Below are 14,480 nucleotides of genomic sequence, written 5' to 3' on the forward strand. Positions count from 1 at the left end.
GACGGAGAGAACAATTTTTAATTAACGATAACTTCTCTTTTATTGAAAATTATTTTATTGTAATTTGACACATTAATTCATCCATAATTTCTGTAATCGCAATTTACATTTGAAGAAGACATAATTTGATATCGAAACGTATTTTTACTTCGATTGAATAATATAATTTTTATACGCACATAAAACAACTTGTGACGGCTCGCATAGGCTGATCTTTTTCCTTTCTATATTGTTACAATATTAAATAATATATAAATATATAATTACAATGAATGTAATTTTGTTGAATAAAAATATTACAGTTGAATATATTATTATACCCGTATAATATGTCGCTATTATTCTGTGTGGAACAATAAAACTTTTTTATAACTTATAATATCACAGTATTTTATTCGCGTTTTAGACTCGTATAATCTAGAGAGGGGCGAAACACTCAACAAAGTTTGTTGCAATTTCTGCAGTTGTTTTCTGCTGCTGAAACATTGTCGTGAGTAAATAGTTTTCGAGAACTGTTTAGTGCAATTACAGACATTTATTGTACTCTCCAATATATTTAATACAAACGTATTAGAATGTACAGTGTTTCTTAAAAGAACGGTTGTCAAATGCTGCCTGTCATTAATACTAGGGTTATATTTTATACGGAACCTATATTTATTGTAAGTGCCCTGTCACCTATGATGGAAACTCGCGTGATCGCTAGTACAACTGTACCCCTCGGGTGAGGGGAAAAGGACGAGTGCGGAGCGGTGTATCGGAAATATTAATTTATTTATAACCGATACGTATTGCGGGAATGAAAACGCTTTCCAAGAGAATCTTCCTCGAGAAATTCAGATAACACTGTAGTGCCAAGAAGTCAGTCTCTTTATAAAGTATGGAACCCAGCGTGGAACATTATTACGATATCAGTAAAAGGTATCTGACATTAATCGGTCAGTGGCCTTATCAGAAACTGAAAGAGAGTTTACTTTTCTTGAGCTTTATTCTTATTTGTGATGTCACTATCTTGATTACACAGGTATAACGTTAACTGTCGTTGATCTTTTTTTTTTTTTAAATAGTAGAGATTTCGCACCCAGTCAAATAGTTTGTTTGTAATTAAATTTTCAGATGGCAAGATTTTTCGTATGCGAGAACATGCAGTGTATCTTTGAAACTTTACCTTCACACTTGCTGGCAGCGATTATTCCAGTGAAAATTTTCACGTATCGATTTAATAGTCAGAAAGTACGTTTTATTAATACATATGGTATCGATCGACATTCTAATCCGGAATTAATCCATATAGTTTCAATTCAGTTTCTTTGTAAAAGTTTAGATCTTGTTGATGTTGTAACCATTGAAGATATTACATCCGTATGTCGAATATATCATGTTTCTAGATTAAAGATCTCACAGATCGCTTATCTGTAGATTGGAATATACTCGAGACTAAAACAGAACGTGATATTATGAAAAGATATGCCGAAAATGGCAGATGGTACGTGTTAATATATAGCAGTGAGTAAATCTCTTGATTTTAGCTGAAACTAAAAGAATTTATTATAAGATGATTGTACCATTTGTACCGTTAGAGGAGATTGTTAATAATAGGACTCAATTATCGGACGAAATTACAAAATTTTACATATTAAGTTTTTAGTGATATAATATATGTAACGACTAAATAAATATGAAGATGTAATAAAACGAATTTATTTAAAAACTTATATCATTAAAAACTTAACGTTGAAAATTTTTGTTATTTCGTCTATAATAATTGGATCATATCCTACTAAAACTAGTACATTTATTATATAATAGAAAAAAATATGTGAATTAAAAAGGGAAAAATTTTGGAGAAAAAAATTGATGCACTATAAGAAGAAAATGCGAAACAATTTTATAAATCAAATTTTTATTTAACAAATAAGAGATTTTAATAGACGGATCGATTAATTCTGTTTTTATTATAGCATATGTTTATGTATCTACCGTTTCATTTACAACAACCTCTCTTGTGCCACGCGTGTTGGATGCAGTATTTCCATTGAATACTTCTCGTCCTGTAATGATGCCATATCCAGCGTACTATTTCGTTGACGAAAATCGATATTTTTACTACATTTTTCTCCACATGATGATTTGCTCTACTGTGTGTTTAACTGGATTAATCGCACACGATTGCATGTTTTTTACTTATATCGAACACATTTGCGGCCTTTTCGCCATCGTTAGGTAACAATTATTTATACAGAAAGCAAAATCTTTTTATAGCCAGAAGAAGAATAATATTTCACCAAAAAATAAATATAACGGAATAATAGTTTTAGCTTATGTACGTTCACTTGGAAGAGACTGAAATTAATTCTCAGAAACTCATAACAATGTTATGTTGCGTAAATACTTGCAGATATAGATTTGAGCACGTATCACATGAACGTAATATGGAAAAGAGTATGATTGATTGTCCGGGATACATGTATTACGAAAACGTTGTGATTTCGATTCACGTTCATCGGAAGGCCTTGCAGTGAGTGCGTAATAATGTCGTAGCACATTTTTCTTTCATTAATTCCGATGCTATTAGAATAATTTTTGATGAACTATAATAAGCGGTATTTTTATTTAACTTCTATTTAAATGTTTTAGTTGTCATCAATATCGTATATTTTCAGATTTGCTAAACTTCTCGAAGATACTTTCTCGATATCGTTTGCTGTGCAAATCCTGCTAGTTACAATCTGCTTGAGCATTACCTTGGTACAAGTGAGTTACAAACAGATGTGAATATAAGAATTCCGTAAAACACATAACGCAGAACTAAAACAGGATCTTATGTACCTTCCTCGCGTTCAAGCTCTCATCTCAACTGCACGATTCAGCAGAAGCGATGAGATACCTTGTCTTCATGACGGCTCAATTGTTTCACTTGTTCTGCTTTAGCTTCCAAGGACAAAAACTGATAAATCATAGTCTTGAAACTTGCAGCAACATGTAAGAAATTTAAATTGAAAGTTAATTAGCTAAATATATAATTAATAATAGTATGCATATAAAAAAAATTAGTCCGTTATAAAAGTATTTTCTATAGAATTATACTTACAAGAATTTAATTTCTCAGATCGACTTATTATTTATAACATATACTTTATGTATATACTGTGATTTTGTGTAGATATCATAGTTCATGGTATAAAATACCTGTGAGAGAACAGAGATTGCTCTTGTTTGTCATGAGAAAAAGCATTGAAGCTTGTGCCTTGACCGCCGGCAAAATATATGTGTTTTCGCTAGAAAATTTTACAACGGTAAAGCAATGAAAAATATTACTAAAATACATAGATTTAAAAAGACATATAAAATCTTTAAATGTTCTCATTAGATCGTTCAAAGCTCGATGTCGTACTTTACATTGTTGTCATCCTTTAACATGTCATAATCGATACCTGACGATTAAACCGGCATGCAGTGAGATATCTATGAAAAAAGTTACGCAGAAGTATAATATTATAAATTATATATTGAATAAAGTAATATATATATTTGCTATTATTTAGTGAATTTAAATTATTAAAATTTCATTTTGTTATTGATATTATTGACCAAACAGATTTCCGTTTCGGTTTTCATTTTATACAACTCTAATATACTTACATATAGTTCTGTATAAGAAAAAGTAAAAAGGAATAGCATATCGCCATTTGCTTATTATTTTCGTAAGAGGATAGAGCGTGAATATTGCACGTCGGAAAGACGCTCATCGATATTGCTCATAGCAATATTGAATGTAGCGATTAAGCAACGATCTACAAGACACATGACAGCTTTTATCTTGCAGCTAAATATGCAGATATACATCGTAAAGTCTCACAGAGGAACTCCTATTTCCTTCATGGACATCCAGATCGATATGTTCCTGAAAAAAAAATGGTCTCTCTTATTGATAGGAAACCGTTTGCGTCCTTTTTACGTGACATGGCATAGAAGATATTTGTATTAAAGGTTTTTGCGTAGTATATTCTCTCTTCATGCGTCTGATAAAATATTAATTCGTTTCTCATAATAAGACGAGAAATTCAGTCGACTGCGTGCCAAAATTGTCAAATTGATAGATAATTCAACTCGTGCTATTATTGCGGTAGTTTCGTAGAGTAGCGTTTCAGGACCGAAAAATTGTTCAGCGTGCGAATTGAAAGACTACATACGTAATATATAAATTCACATCTAAGGAACTATAACAGCACTTAAGATCTAGCTCTAACGTTAAAGGCAATTTCTCATTAGATAAAATATAATGTAATATTCGTGGAGAGGTCTGTCTACTTCCATTGTTACGGTCCGGGAACTGTATTATCAGATTATGTATATCCATATCGATTTTAATGTAAATGTTTTCAACGTTACGAACTGATGCCACTATTTACGGAATTAGGTGTAATATGAAAACATGTATATAACTTGAAACAATTTCAAGTATTAGAGCAAATACCATTTTGTATACTGTTCTAATGTATTTTTATATAGAAATATAATTTAAAGAGAAGAACTTACTTATCACCAACGTTCGTCTCGTAGAGATACCGGACATAACAATGTACAGATTATTACTATCTATCTATAGCAGTTATATATCTGGAAACGAACTATACGTAATCACATCTTGTCAGAGGAACTTTGTCAGAGGATCTATGACAGAGGAACTTTCATTATTCCCTTGAATATTCTAATCGATATTTTCCACACGGGAGAAAAATGTCTCATCCGTTAACAAGCTTCCTGTCACGTTCGCTTTTATTAGGCGTGACATGTAAAATTGCTATCGGAGGTTTCCATCACATGCGGTATTTTTCTCTATTACAGCTGTTAAAATATTAATTCGTTCCTCTCACAACGAAAGTAAGACGAGAAGTTTAGTAGATTGCGTGTTGCCAAAGGTAAAACATTGCTTTGAAAATTATGGCATTCGTGTGGAATGATTACTACAGTCTTACAAAAAGGTTGTTGTCATTTGCCGGCCAGTGGCCATATCAAGAAAAACGAACGAGACTTTTGCGAGTGAGCTCGGTGACTCTGACCATTTCTTCGCTGATTGTTCTACAGGTTCCTCATAGTATTTTTACTATTTGCTATACTAGATTTAAATCTGATGGTCAATAGGTTGCGTAAAAAAATTAATTAAAATACGCATTGTGTGTATGTAACCTACTTATATATCTATTACGCTCGTTTTATAAACGATATATAATTTGTCAAAATTCATAGTGTTTCTTTTTATTTTTTAACGAAATGTGTAAAAAAAAAATGAATATTAAAATGCACTTGTACTCATAATAATAAATAAAAACAAGGGTATGTTCATCACGTGGATTCGCAGTAGCATTGCAACCAACCTACCTCATAATCGTACAAATATGGCTACTATCGAAGTGCTCGGCTGGCACTACATACGATTCTATATATCGAATATAAATGTGAATTGTAAACGTGTGCATTAAAATGTGCATGTGGCGATTTATCCCTTATTCTTTCAAAATAAATTAGATAAATATCAAATGTAAATAAACTTCAAATTTGTCGCTTAATGGTGACGCAGGATGCATTTCTGATTGATTGTCTGGAGCTATTATATGCGCGTGAACATACCGTTGTGTTTATATCGTGCGTGTATCATAATACACGATATATAAAGTTCAAAATAGAATCTTATTCTGCGAAACTATACCATATAAATCGTTTAAAGTGAGTTTTAATAAGAAAACTTCTAGGTGGCTCAAATCTTTCGTTGCGACGGAAATGCTCAATGTATTCTATTGACTATATCGCCGCTTATGGTGATGCTTATAATTCTAGTGAAATTATATACATGTCAGTTTAACAGTAGCAAAGTACGCCAATACTAAAATTTATACTATATATTTGATAGGAAATTCAAATTTTTGTTATCCTTTGTAATCGCGGTCGTTTACTTTTACGGTCGTTGGACAATCCGATAAGATTTAACATTCATCGAGGATAACTTTTAGATCAAAAGTCTTGCTGATCAACTGTGTGACGATTGGAAGAAATTGAATGGTGCGGAAGAATACGAAATTATGAAAAAGTATGCTACAAACACAAAATTGATGTCATTGGCATATTTTTGTAAGGATAAACCGTTTTATATAATTTTTATTTTAATAAATTACGGACTATTATTTCATTTTGTTGCAGTAGGCTTTATTATGGGCTGTATTGTATTCATGCTAATTTTTTCCATCATGCCCAAATTACTGAACATCATGTTACCCCTCAACGAATCCCGGCCTGTAATTATACCCTTTGACGCTCATTATTTCGTGGATAAAGATAAATATTATTTCTACATTATGTTTCATAATATTCCGTGCAGTCTTTTAGTTATAACATCAGTTGCACACGATTGCACGTTTTTTGTTTTCATTGAACATGCCTGCAGCCTCTTTGCTATTGTTGGGTAAGAAAAACTAATTTTTTTAAGTTATTTCAATTATAAATAATTTACAGGACGAAATTACCGTTTAAATATTCGCAGATTTCGTCTCGAGACTCTATCACGAAATGATCGTATAAACGATGTAAATAAGCGTTCGGATTATCGGAAGATCTACACTCGAAAAATCGCTATCTCCGTTGATGTACACTGGCGAGCATTACGGTAAATGCGTAATATTGTATTAGATAGAACGTGTACTCAACATATAAAAAAATATAATGAAATATACCAATATAAATAACACAAAGTTTTTTTTCATTGGATACAGATTCGCGGAGAGACTTGAAGATATATTTTGCATTGGCTTTGCAGTACAAATGCTGATAACTGTTATAACAATGAGCGTTACACTGCTACAAGTACGTATTTTTATTTGTATTTTTCGTGGAACGTTACTTATCATTCGCGTTGCATTACTTATATGCATGGTTATGTTATACGGTTTACTGCATTATAGGCAACATTTTTATTTATTTTTTTATTTTTTGACATGTAATTCTGATCAGCTTTTCCCATAGATTATGAAACTGTATTTAGAAAAGCTTAAGAATATGTCACAGACAGTTTGAGAAAAATCCGAAAAAAATTAAAAAATTATGTTTTTTCGTCATTTTAAAAAATACTTGAAATAATGGATCTTCATAGAAATTCGGGTATTATCGAAAATCACCTACCGCATACCATGAAACAAAAAAAATCCATTTCCAATTTCTATCACTATTAAATCGAGAGATTGAAGTATTCTATATAATTTGTCACGTTTAAGATCGTCTTGAACTTTGGCGAAATTACTGAAATATTGAAGTACTTGATGTATGCCTTTGGTGAAGTATTTCACACATTCTGCTGCAGTGTGCAAAGTCAGCGACTGATTAATCACGGCGTGCAATTGCGCGACAAAATGTAAGATTGTAACCATTTACATTTGGTGAAATAATAAATTTATTGACGACTGAGATGTAAAATTATTGCAGATACAATTCCTTCTGGTACGAAATACCTGTAGAATCACAAAGACTACTTCTACACGTAATGCGAAGGTCCATGGAACCCTGTTCTGTAAGTGCTGGCAAGATTTATGTCTTCTCCTTGAAAAGCTTTACCACGGTAACGATTATTTATGAACCTTATGTCGTTACATGTTTAATTTTGTAACCTCTCTTAAGAATATACTGACTCTTATCTTAAAGGTTATGCAGTCTTCAGTGTCGTATTTTACAGTACTTGCGTCCTTGCAATGAGCAAAATAGTCAATAATGATTTGGATAGTATGCTACCATATTATAGTAATAAAAATTGTGCAGTGGAAAAATAATACTTACACTAACTTATTAATTATAAATAGGTTATTAATAAAATGAAAATACTGTTATTAAATATATTTTTTAATGTTATTGTTTCGCAAAAGTCACAAGTTATAAGAAAAAATAAATTGGAATGGAAAATAAAGAATAGGTAAGAAAAGTGTTTATTAATTTGTTCAGGTTTAAAAGGGAGTTCTTATGCAAGGTAACAGTACTTAGAAGATCTAATTTTGAAATAAAATTTCTGATAATCCCATATTCTAAGCAAAAATTTTTACAGAAAGAGTATTCCTCTTTCGATATAGTGGATTATTTTTCAAAAATGTAATGGATATTATTCTAACTGCTCTCCTCTTGCATTAAGAAGAACATATTTGCTCAAAATAAAGTACCTTCATAAAAGAAACTCATATTAGGAACAATGAGATTAGTATTGCAAATGTAAGAAAAAATTACTCTAACAATTGTAGAAATATTGTGCTTAAAATATTTTCCGCTTAATTTCGGAGAATTTCTCTTGCGGGCGTATATAAGAATAAAACCTTTCAAGATTTAGCGGATTCCACCAATATAAAAATTATTTTTTTTAGTTAGGTTTATAATGATAGACTAGATTTTATTTGTATCTAAAGTCTATAATACGTAGCAAGGTCGATAGTGCAAGTTGTAAAATCAACTGATTTGTTAAATGTCAAGCAAAAATGACGTGTGGTCGGTACTGATCACTGGAGAGTATCTCGCTCGAAATGATCACTTGAATTTAAATTATTATTATAAAAATCAGTAGATCTGTCTCTTCATTTTATAGTCTGTGAAGTTGATTATTAAATCATGTATGTGCTTTGATTATATAATAATAGTTTCAGCGCCAGATTAGGGAACTTTTAGGCCTGAAGCGCTAAGAATTTTCCGACCTCTTAAGATAAAGTAAAAGTTACTAAAATCTAAACATTTATATATTTCTTTGTGTTTGTTGACATAAAACATATTAATTAACATAAATAAATTTGGTCTGTACATTTCGGGTCGATTTCGTTAGCACGCAAAAGCGTTGCGATATAGGGCACATTACGTGCACGCGTGAGGAAAATATTATTAAACTTATAGAATAGCTTACTTATTATTAAAATGTACTGTTAAATGTGTTTTAAATGTATAAATAAATAGGGTAATATTTTTCGCAATATAAATAAATTATTTATAGATTTTTAATACGTTATTCATAGATTTTAATGATTTTAGTGTCATTCAACATTATTAAGATCCAATATGTTACTAGCATCAAAATTGTTAAATTGATAGATAATTTAACTCGTGAAATTATTGCGGTAGTTTCGTAAAGTAACGTTTCAAGACCGAAAAATTTTTCATCATACGAATTGAAAGATTACATACGTAACATATAAATTCACACCTAAGGAACTATAATAGCATTTAAGTTAATATAGCTCTAACGTTAAAGGCAATTTCTCATTGGATAAAATATAATGTTATATTCGTGGAGAGATCTGTCTACTTTCATTGTTACGGTCCGGGAACTTTATTATCAGATTATGTATACCCATATCGATTTTAGTGCCAATGTATTCAGCGTTACGAACTGATGCCACTATTTACGGAATTAGGTGTAATATGAAGACATGTATATAACTTGAAACAATTTCAAGTATTAGAGTAAATACCATTTTGTATACTGTTCTAATGTATTTTTATATAGAAATATAATTTAAAAAGAAGAGAACTTACCACCAACGTTCGTCTCATAGCAATACCGGACACAGTATAACGATGTACAGATTACTATCTACCTATAGCAGTTATATATCTGGAAACGAACTATACGTAATCACATCTTGTCAGAGGAACTTTGTCAGAGGATCTTTGACAGAGGAACTTTTATTATTCCCTTGAATATTCCGATCGATATTTTCCACAAGGGAGAAAAATGTCTCCTCCGTTAACAAGCTTCCTGTCACGTTCGCTTTTATTGGGCGTGACATGTAAAATTGCTATCGGAGGTTTCCATCATATGCGGTATTTTTCTCTATTACAGCTGTTAAAATATTAATTCGTTCCTCTCACAACGAAAATAAGACGAGAAATTTAGTAGATTGCGTGTTGCCAAAGGTAAAACATTGCTTTGAAAATTATGGGATTCGTGTGGAATGATTACTACAGTATTACAAAAAGGATGCTGTCATTTATTGGCCAGTGGCCTTATCAGGAAAAACGAACGAGATTTTTTCGAGTGAGCTCGATAACTCTGGCCATTTCTTCGCTGACTGTTCTACAGGTTCCTCATAGTATTTTTACTATTTGCTATACTAGATTTAAATCTGATGGTCAATAAGTTGCATAAAAAAATTAATTAAAATACTCATTGTGTGTATAACTTACTTATATCTGTTACGCTCGTTTTATAAACGATATATAATCTGTTAAAGTTCACAGTGTACACTTCTTTTTATTTTTTAACGAAATGTGTAAAAAAAAATAAATATTAAAATGCACTTGTACTCATAATAATAAATAAAAACAAGGATATGTTCATTCCGTGGATTCGCAGTAGCATTGCAACCAACTTGCCACACAATCGTACAAATTTGGCTACTTTAGAAGTGCTCGGCTGGCACAACATACAATTCTATATATCGAATATAAATGTGAATTGTAAACGTGTGCATTAAAATGTGCATGTGGCGATTTATCCCTTATTCTTTAAAAATAAATTAAATAAGTATCTGTAAGTAAACTTCAAATTTGTCATTTAATGGTGACGCAGGATGCATTTCTGATTGGTTGTCTGGAGCTATCATATGCGCGTGAACATACCGTTGTGTTTATATTGTGCGTGTAACATAGTACACGATACATAAAGTTAAAAATAAAATTTTATTCAGCGAAACTATACCATATAAATCGTTTAAAGTGAGTTTTAATAAGAATAAATAGTTTCATTTGGTTAAGAAATTAGAAATTTGTGATTTTTACAACCACATCGGTATCTTTCGATCCTTGTTTTTAAGATTCATCTTGTGATTTGTGAGGTATGTCACATGAAATAAATAATGAATTTTTATTATTTTTAAGATTAATTTGTACAAAATGTTTTTCAACGGAATACTTCGTTACACCCAATCTGCCAATTCGATGTGACATGTCTCACAAAATATCGTTTTATTATAATTATTATGAAATTGTACTGAAGATGACTCAATAAGAGTCGAAACGTAAAATATATTTTTTAATCACGATTGAATAATAGTACATTGTGTAATGCGTGGGGGCTAATGTTTATGGCGCGATGGGCACGAACTGTTACGAGCGCAGAACGCCGTAACTTGTAATAATGAGAAAATGTTCGACGACTGTCTTTTGACCAAGCTTTATTCAACGGTGTTACAAGCAAACTTACAGACTAGCTAGCGAGCTAAGGTTGATGACGAGAGTACGTCTTACGAAATTAGACTAACTCGAGCTGAGTTGGAAGGATCTTTTTAATGACAAAAGAGGTGGAGTCTTCTATCAGCTCCAACCAATAACGTGAGATTTTAAAGTACCAAAAATGTACTTAAAAGGGATAAAGAAAAACTGGAGAAAGTGACGATGACTCAAGAGTCCGTTAAAGATGAGTCATAAAATAAGTTCGTTAGACATATACCCCTTTTTTGCCTATAATTCTAAAAACATCATAAAACTGAATATTCAAAAGAGATTTTCAAAAAAAAAATCCGGAAATATTCAAAAGGGTTAAATTGAAAGGAAAATAAAAGGACAAAAAGAAAAGGAAAGCAATTGGTGAAAGTAATAAAATAATGGCAGGAAACAAGGTTTATTAAAAAGGTTTAGGGAAAAATACGTTAAAACTTTTTATGCATTAAAACGTGAAAACTGTTACGTTGGACACGTAACAGAACGCACGAGCGAAGCAAGTGCGTATTCGCGCCCGTGTCGCGCTATAAACAAATTTGCCTCCACTCGCTACACATAGAATTTTTCATTACAAGTGCTCGTCGTAATGTGCCTATACCGAAACGTTTTTGCGCAAAAGAGTGGGGTTAAAGAAATAACTCAACGACTTGAGGTATTGGCTATTTCCTGCACGCAAAAGCGTTGAGGTATAGGGCACATTACGTGCACGCGTAATGAAAATGATATTTATGAAGTCAGAATTATTCAACAGACAAAATTTACTAAAATTTGCGTACCAATAACAACGCTGCACTCTCATTTGCCCCTGAGGATTGTAATTTTTAATAAGAATACTTCTAGGTGGCCCAAATTTTTCATTGCGATGGAAATGCGCAATGTATCCTATTGGCTATATCGCCGCTTATGGTGACGCTTATAATTCTAGTGAAATTATATACATGCCAGTTTAATAGTAGCAAAGTACGCCAATACCAAAATTTATACTATATATTTGATAGGAAATTCAAATTTTTGTTATCCTTTGTGATCGCGGTCGTTTACTTTTACGGTCGTTGGACAATCCGATAAGATTTAACATTCATCGAGGACACTTTTAGATAAAAAGTCTTGCTGATCAACTGTGTGACGATTGGAAGAAATTGAATAGTGCGGAAGAATACGAAATTATGAAAAAGTATGCTACAAACACAAAATTGATGTCATTGACCTATTTTTGTAAGGATAAACCGTTTTATACAATTTTTATTTTAATAAATTACGGACTATTATTTTATTTTGTTGCAGTATGCATTCTTGTGGGCTGTACTGTGTTCCTCGTAATTTCCTCCTTCATGTCCAAATTACTGAACATTATGTTACCTCTCAACGAATCCCGGCCTGTAACTATGCCCTTTGACGCCCATTATTTCGTGGATAAAGATAAATATTATTTCTACATTATGTTTCATAATATTCCGTGCAGTTGTATAGCTATAGCAACATCAATTGCACACGATTGCACGTTTTTTATTTGCATTGAGCATGCCTGCAGCCTCTTTGCTATTGTTGGGTAAGAAAAACTAATTTTTTTAAGTTATTTCAATTATAAATAATTTACAGGACGAAATTACCGTTTAAATATTCGCAGATTTCGTCTCGAGACTCTATCACGAAATGATCGTATAAACGATGTAAATAAGCGTTCGGATTATCGGAAGATCTACACTCGAAAAATCGCTATCTCCGTTGATGTACACTGGCGAGCATTACGGTAAATGCGTAATATTGTATTAGATAGAACGTGTACTCAACATATAAAAAAATATAATGAAATATACCAATATAAATAACACAAAGTTTTTTTTCATTGGATACAGATTCGCGGAGAGACTTGAAGATATATTTTGCATTGGCTTTGCAGTACAAATGCTGATAACTGTTATAACAATGAGCGTTACACTGCTACAAGTACGTATTTTTATTTGTATTTTTCGTGGGACGTTACTTATCATTCGCGTTGCATTACTTATATGCATGGTTATACGGTTTACTGAATTATAGGCAACAGTTTCATTAATTTTTTTATTTTTTGATATGTAATTCTGATCAGCTTTTCCCATAGATTATGAAACTGTATTTAAAAAAGCTTAAGTATATGTCACAGACAGTTTAAAAAAAATCCGGAAAAAATTAAAAAATTATGTTTTTTCGTCATTTTTGAAAATACTTGAAATAATGGAACTTCATAGAAATTCGGGTATTATCGAAAATCACCTACCACATACCATGAAACAAAAAAATTTATGTACAATTTCTACCACTATTAAATCAAGAGATTGAAGTATTGTATTTATCACGTTTAAGATTGTCTTGCAGTATGGCGAATTTACTATGATATTGAAGTACTTGACGTATGCCTTTGGTGAAATATTTCACACGTTCTGCTTCAGTGTGCGAAGTCAGCGACTGATTAATCACAGCCTGCAATTGCGTGACAAAATGTAAGATTGTAACCATTTACATTTGGTAAAATAATAAATTTATTGACGACTGAGATATAAAATTATTGCAGATACAATTCCTTCTGGTACGAAATACCTGTAGAATCACAAAGACTACTTCTACACGTGATGCGAAGGTCCATGGAACCCTGTTCTATAAGTGCCGGCAAGATTTATGTCTTCTCTTTGAAGAGCTTTACCACGGTAACGATTATTTACGTACCTTATGTCGTTAAATGTTTTATTTTGAAGCCTCCCTTAAGAATATATTGACTCTTATCTTATAGATTATGCAGTCTTCAGTGTCGTATTTTACAGTACTTGCGTCCTTGCAATGAGCAAAATAGTCAATAAAAATTTGGATAGTATAATGCTACCATATTATAGTAATAAAAATTGTGCAATGAAAAAATAGTTCTTACATTAACTTATTAATTATAAATAGGTTATTAATAAAATGAAAATACTGTTATTAAATGTATTTTTTAATGTTATTGTTTCGCAAAAGTCACAATTTATAAGAAAAAATAAATTGGAATGGAAAATAAAGAATAGGTAAGAAAAGTGTTGAAATATTTATTTTTTCAGATTTAAAGGGTAGGTCTTATGCAAGGTAACAGCACTCAAAAAGAATCTAATTTTGAAATAAAATTTCTGATAATCCCATTTTCTAAGCAAAAATTTTTACAGAATGAGTATTCCTCTTTTGATATATAGTGGATTATTTATCAAAAATGTAATGGATATTATTCTAATTGCTCTCCT

At 31.4% G+C, this 14,480-nt stretch overlaps 1 protein-coding gene across 1 annotated transcript; it reads left to right on the forward strand.

Moving 5' to 3' along the window:
• The first annotated feature begins 880 nt into the window (after positions 1-880).
• LOC108772972 (uncharacterized) lies at positions 881-7,654 on the forward strand. The gene is made up of 10 exons (XM_018538650.1): positions 881-1,024; positions 1,117-1,233; positions 1,389-1,510; positions 2,664-2,754; positions 2,846-2,982; positions 3,164-3,296; positions 3,371-3,390; positions 6,768-6,858; positions 7,266-7,402; positions 7,474-7,654. Exons 1-10 carry the CDS (start codon positions 881-883, stop codon positions 7,652-7,654), a joined length of 1,173 nt encoding a protein of 390 aa, XP_018394152.1.
• Positions 7,655-14,480: the final 6,826 nt, after the last annotated feature.

Source organism: Cyphomyrmex costatus, unplaced genomic scaffold, assembly GCF_001594065.2.
Source record: "Cyphomyrmex costatus isolate MS0001 unplaced genomic scaffold, Ccosl1.0 scaffold196, whole genome shotgun sequence".
Taxonomy (NCBI): domain Eukaryota; kingdom Metazoa; phylum Arthropoda; class Insecta; order Hymenoptera; family Formicidae; genus Cyphomyrmex; species Cyphomyrmex costatus.

Bases quoted from the DNA above. Each gene is read 5' to 3' on its own strand.
- LOC108772972 (XM_018538650.1), top strand. From the start codon at position 881: ATGGAACCCAGCGTGGAACATTATTACGATATCAGTAAAAGGTATCTG. The intron at 1,511-2,663 runs GTAAATCTCTTG...GTATATTTTCAG, and splicing joins GTGTTAATATATAGCAGTGA to ATTTGCTAAACTTCTCGAAG. The intron at 7,403-7,473 runs GTAAGATTGTAA...AAATTATTGCAG, and splicing joins GTGCAATTGCGCGACAAAAT to ATACAATTCCTTCTGGTACG.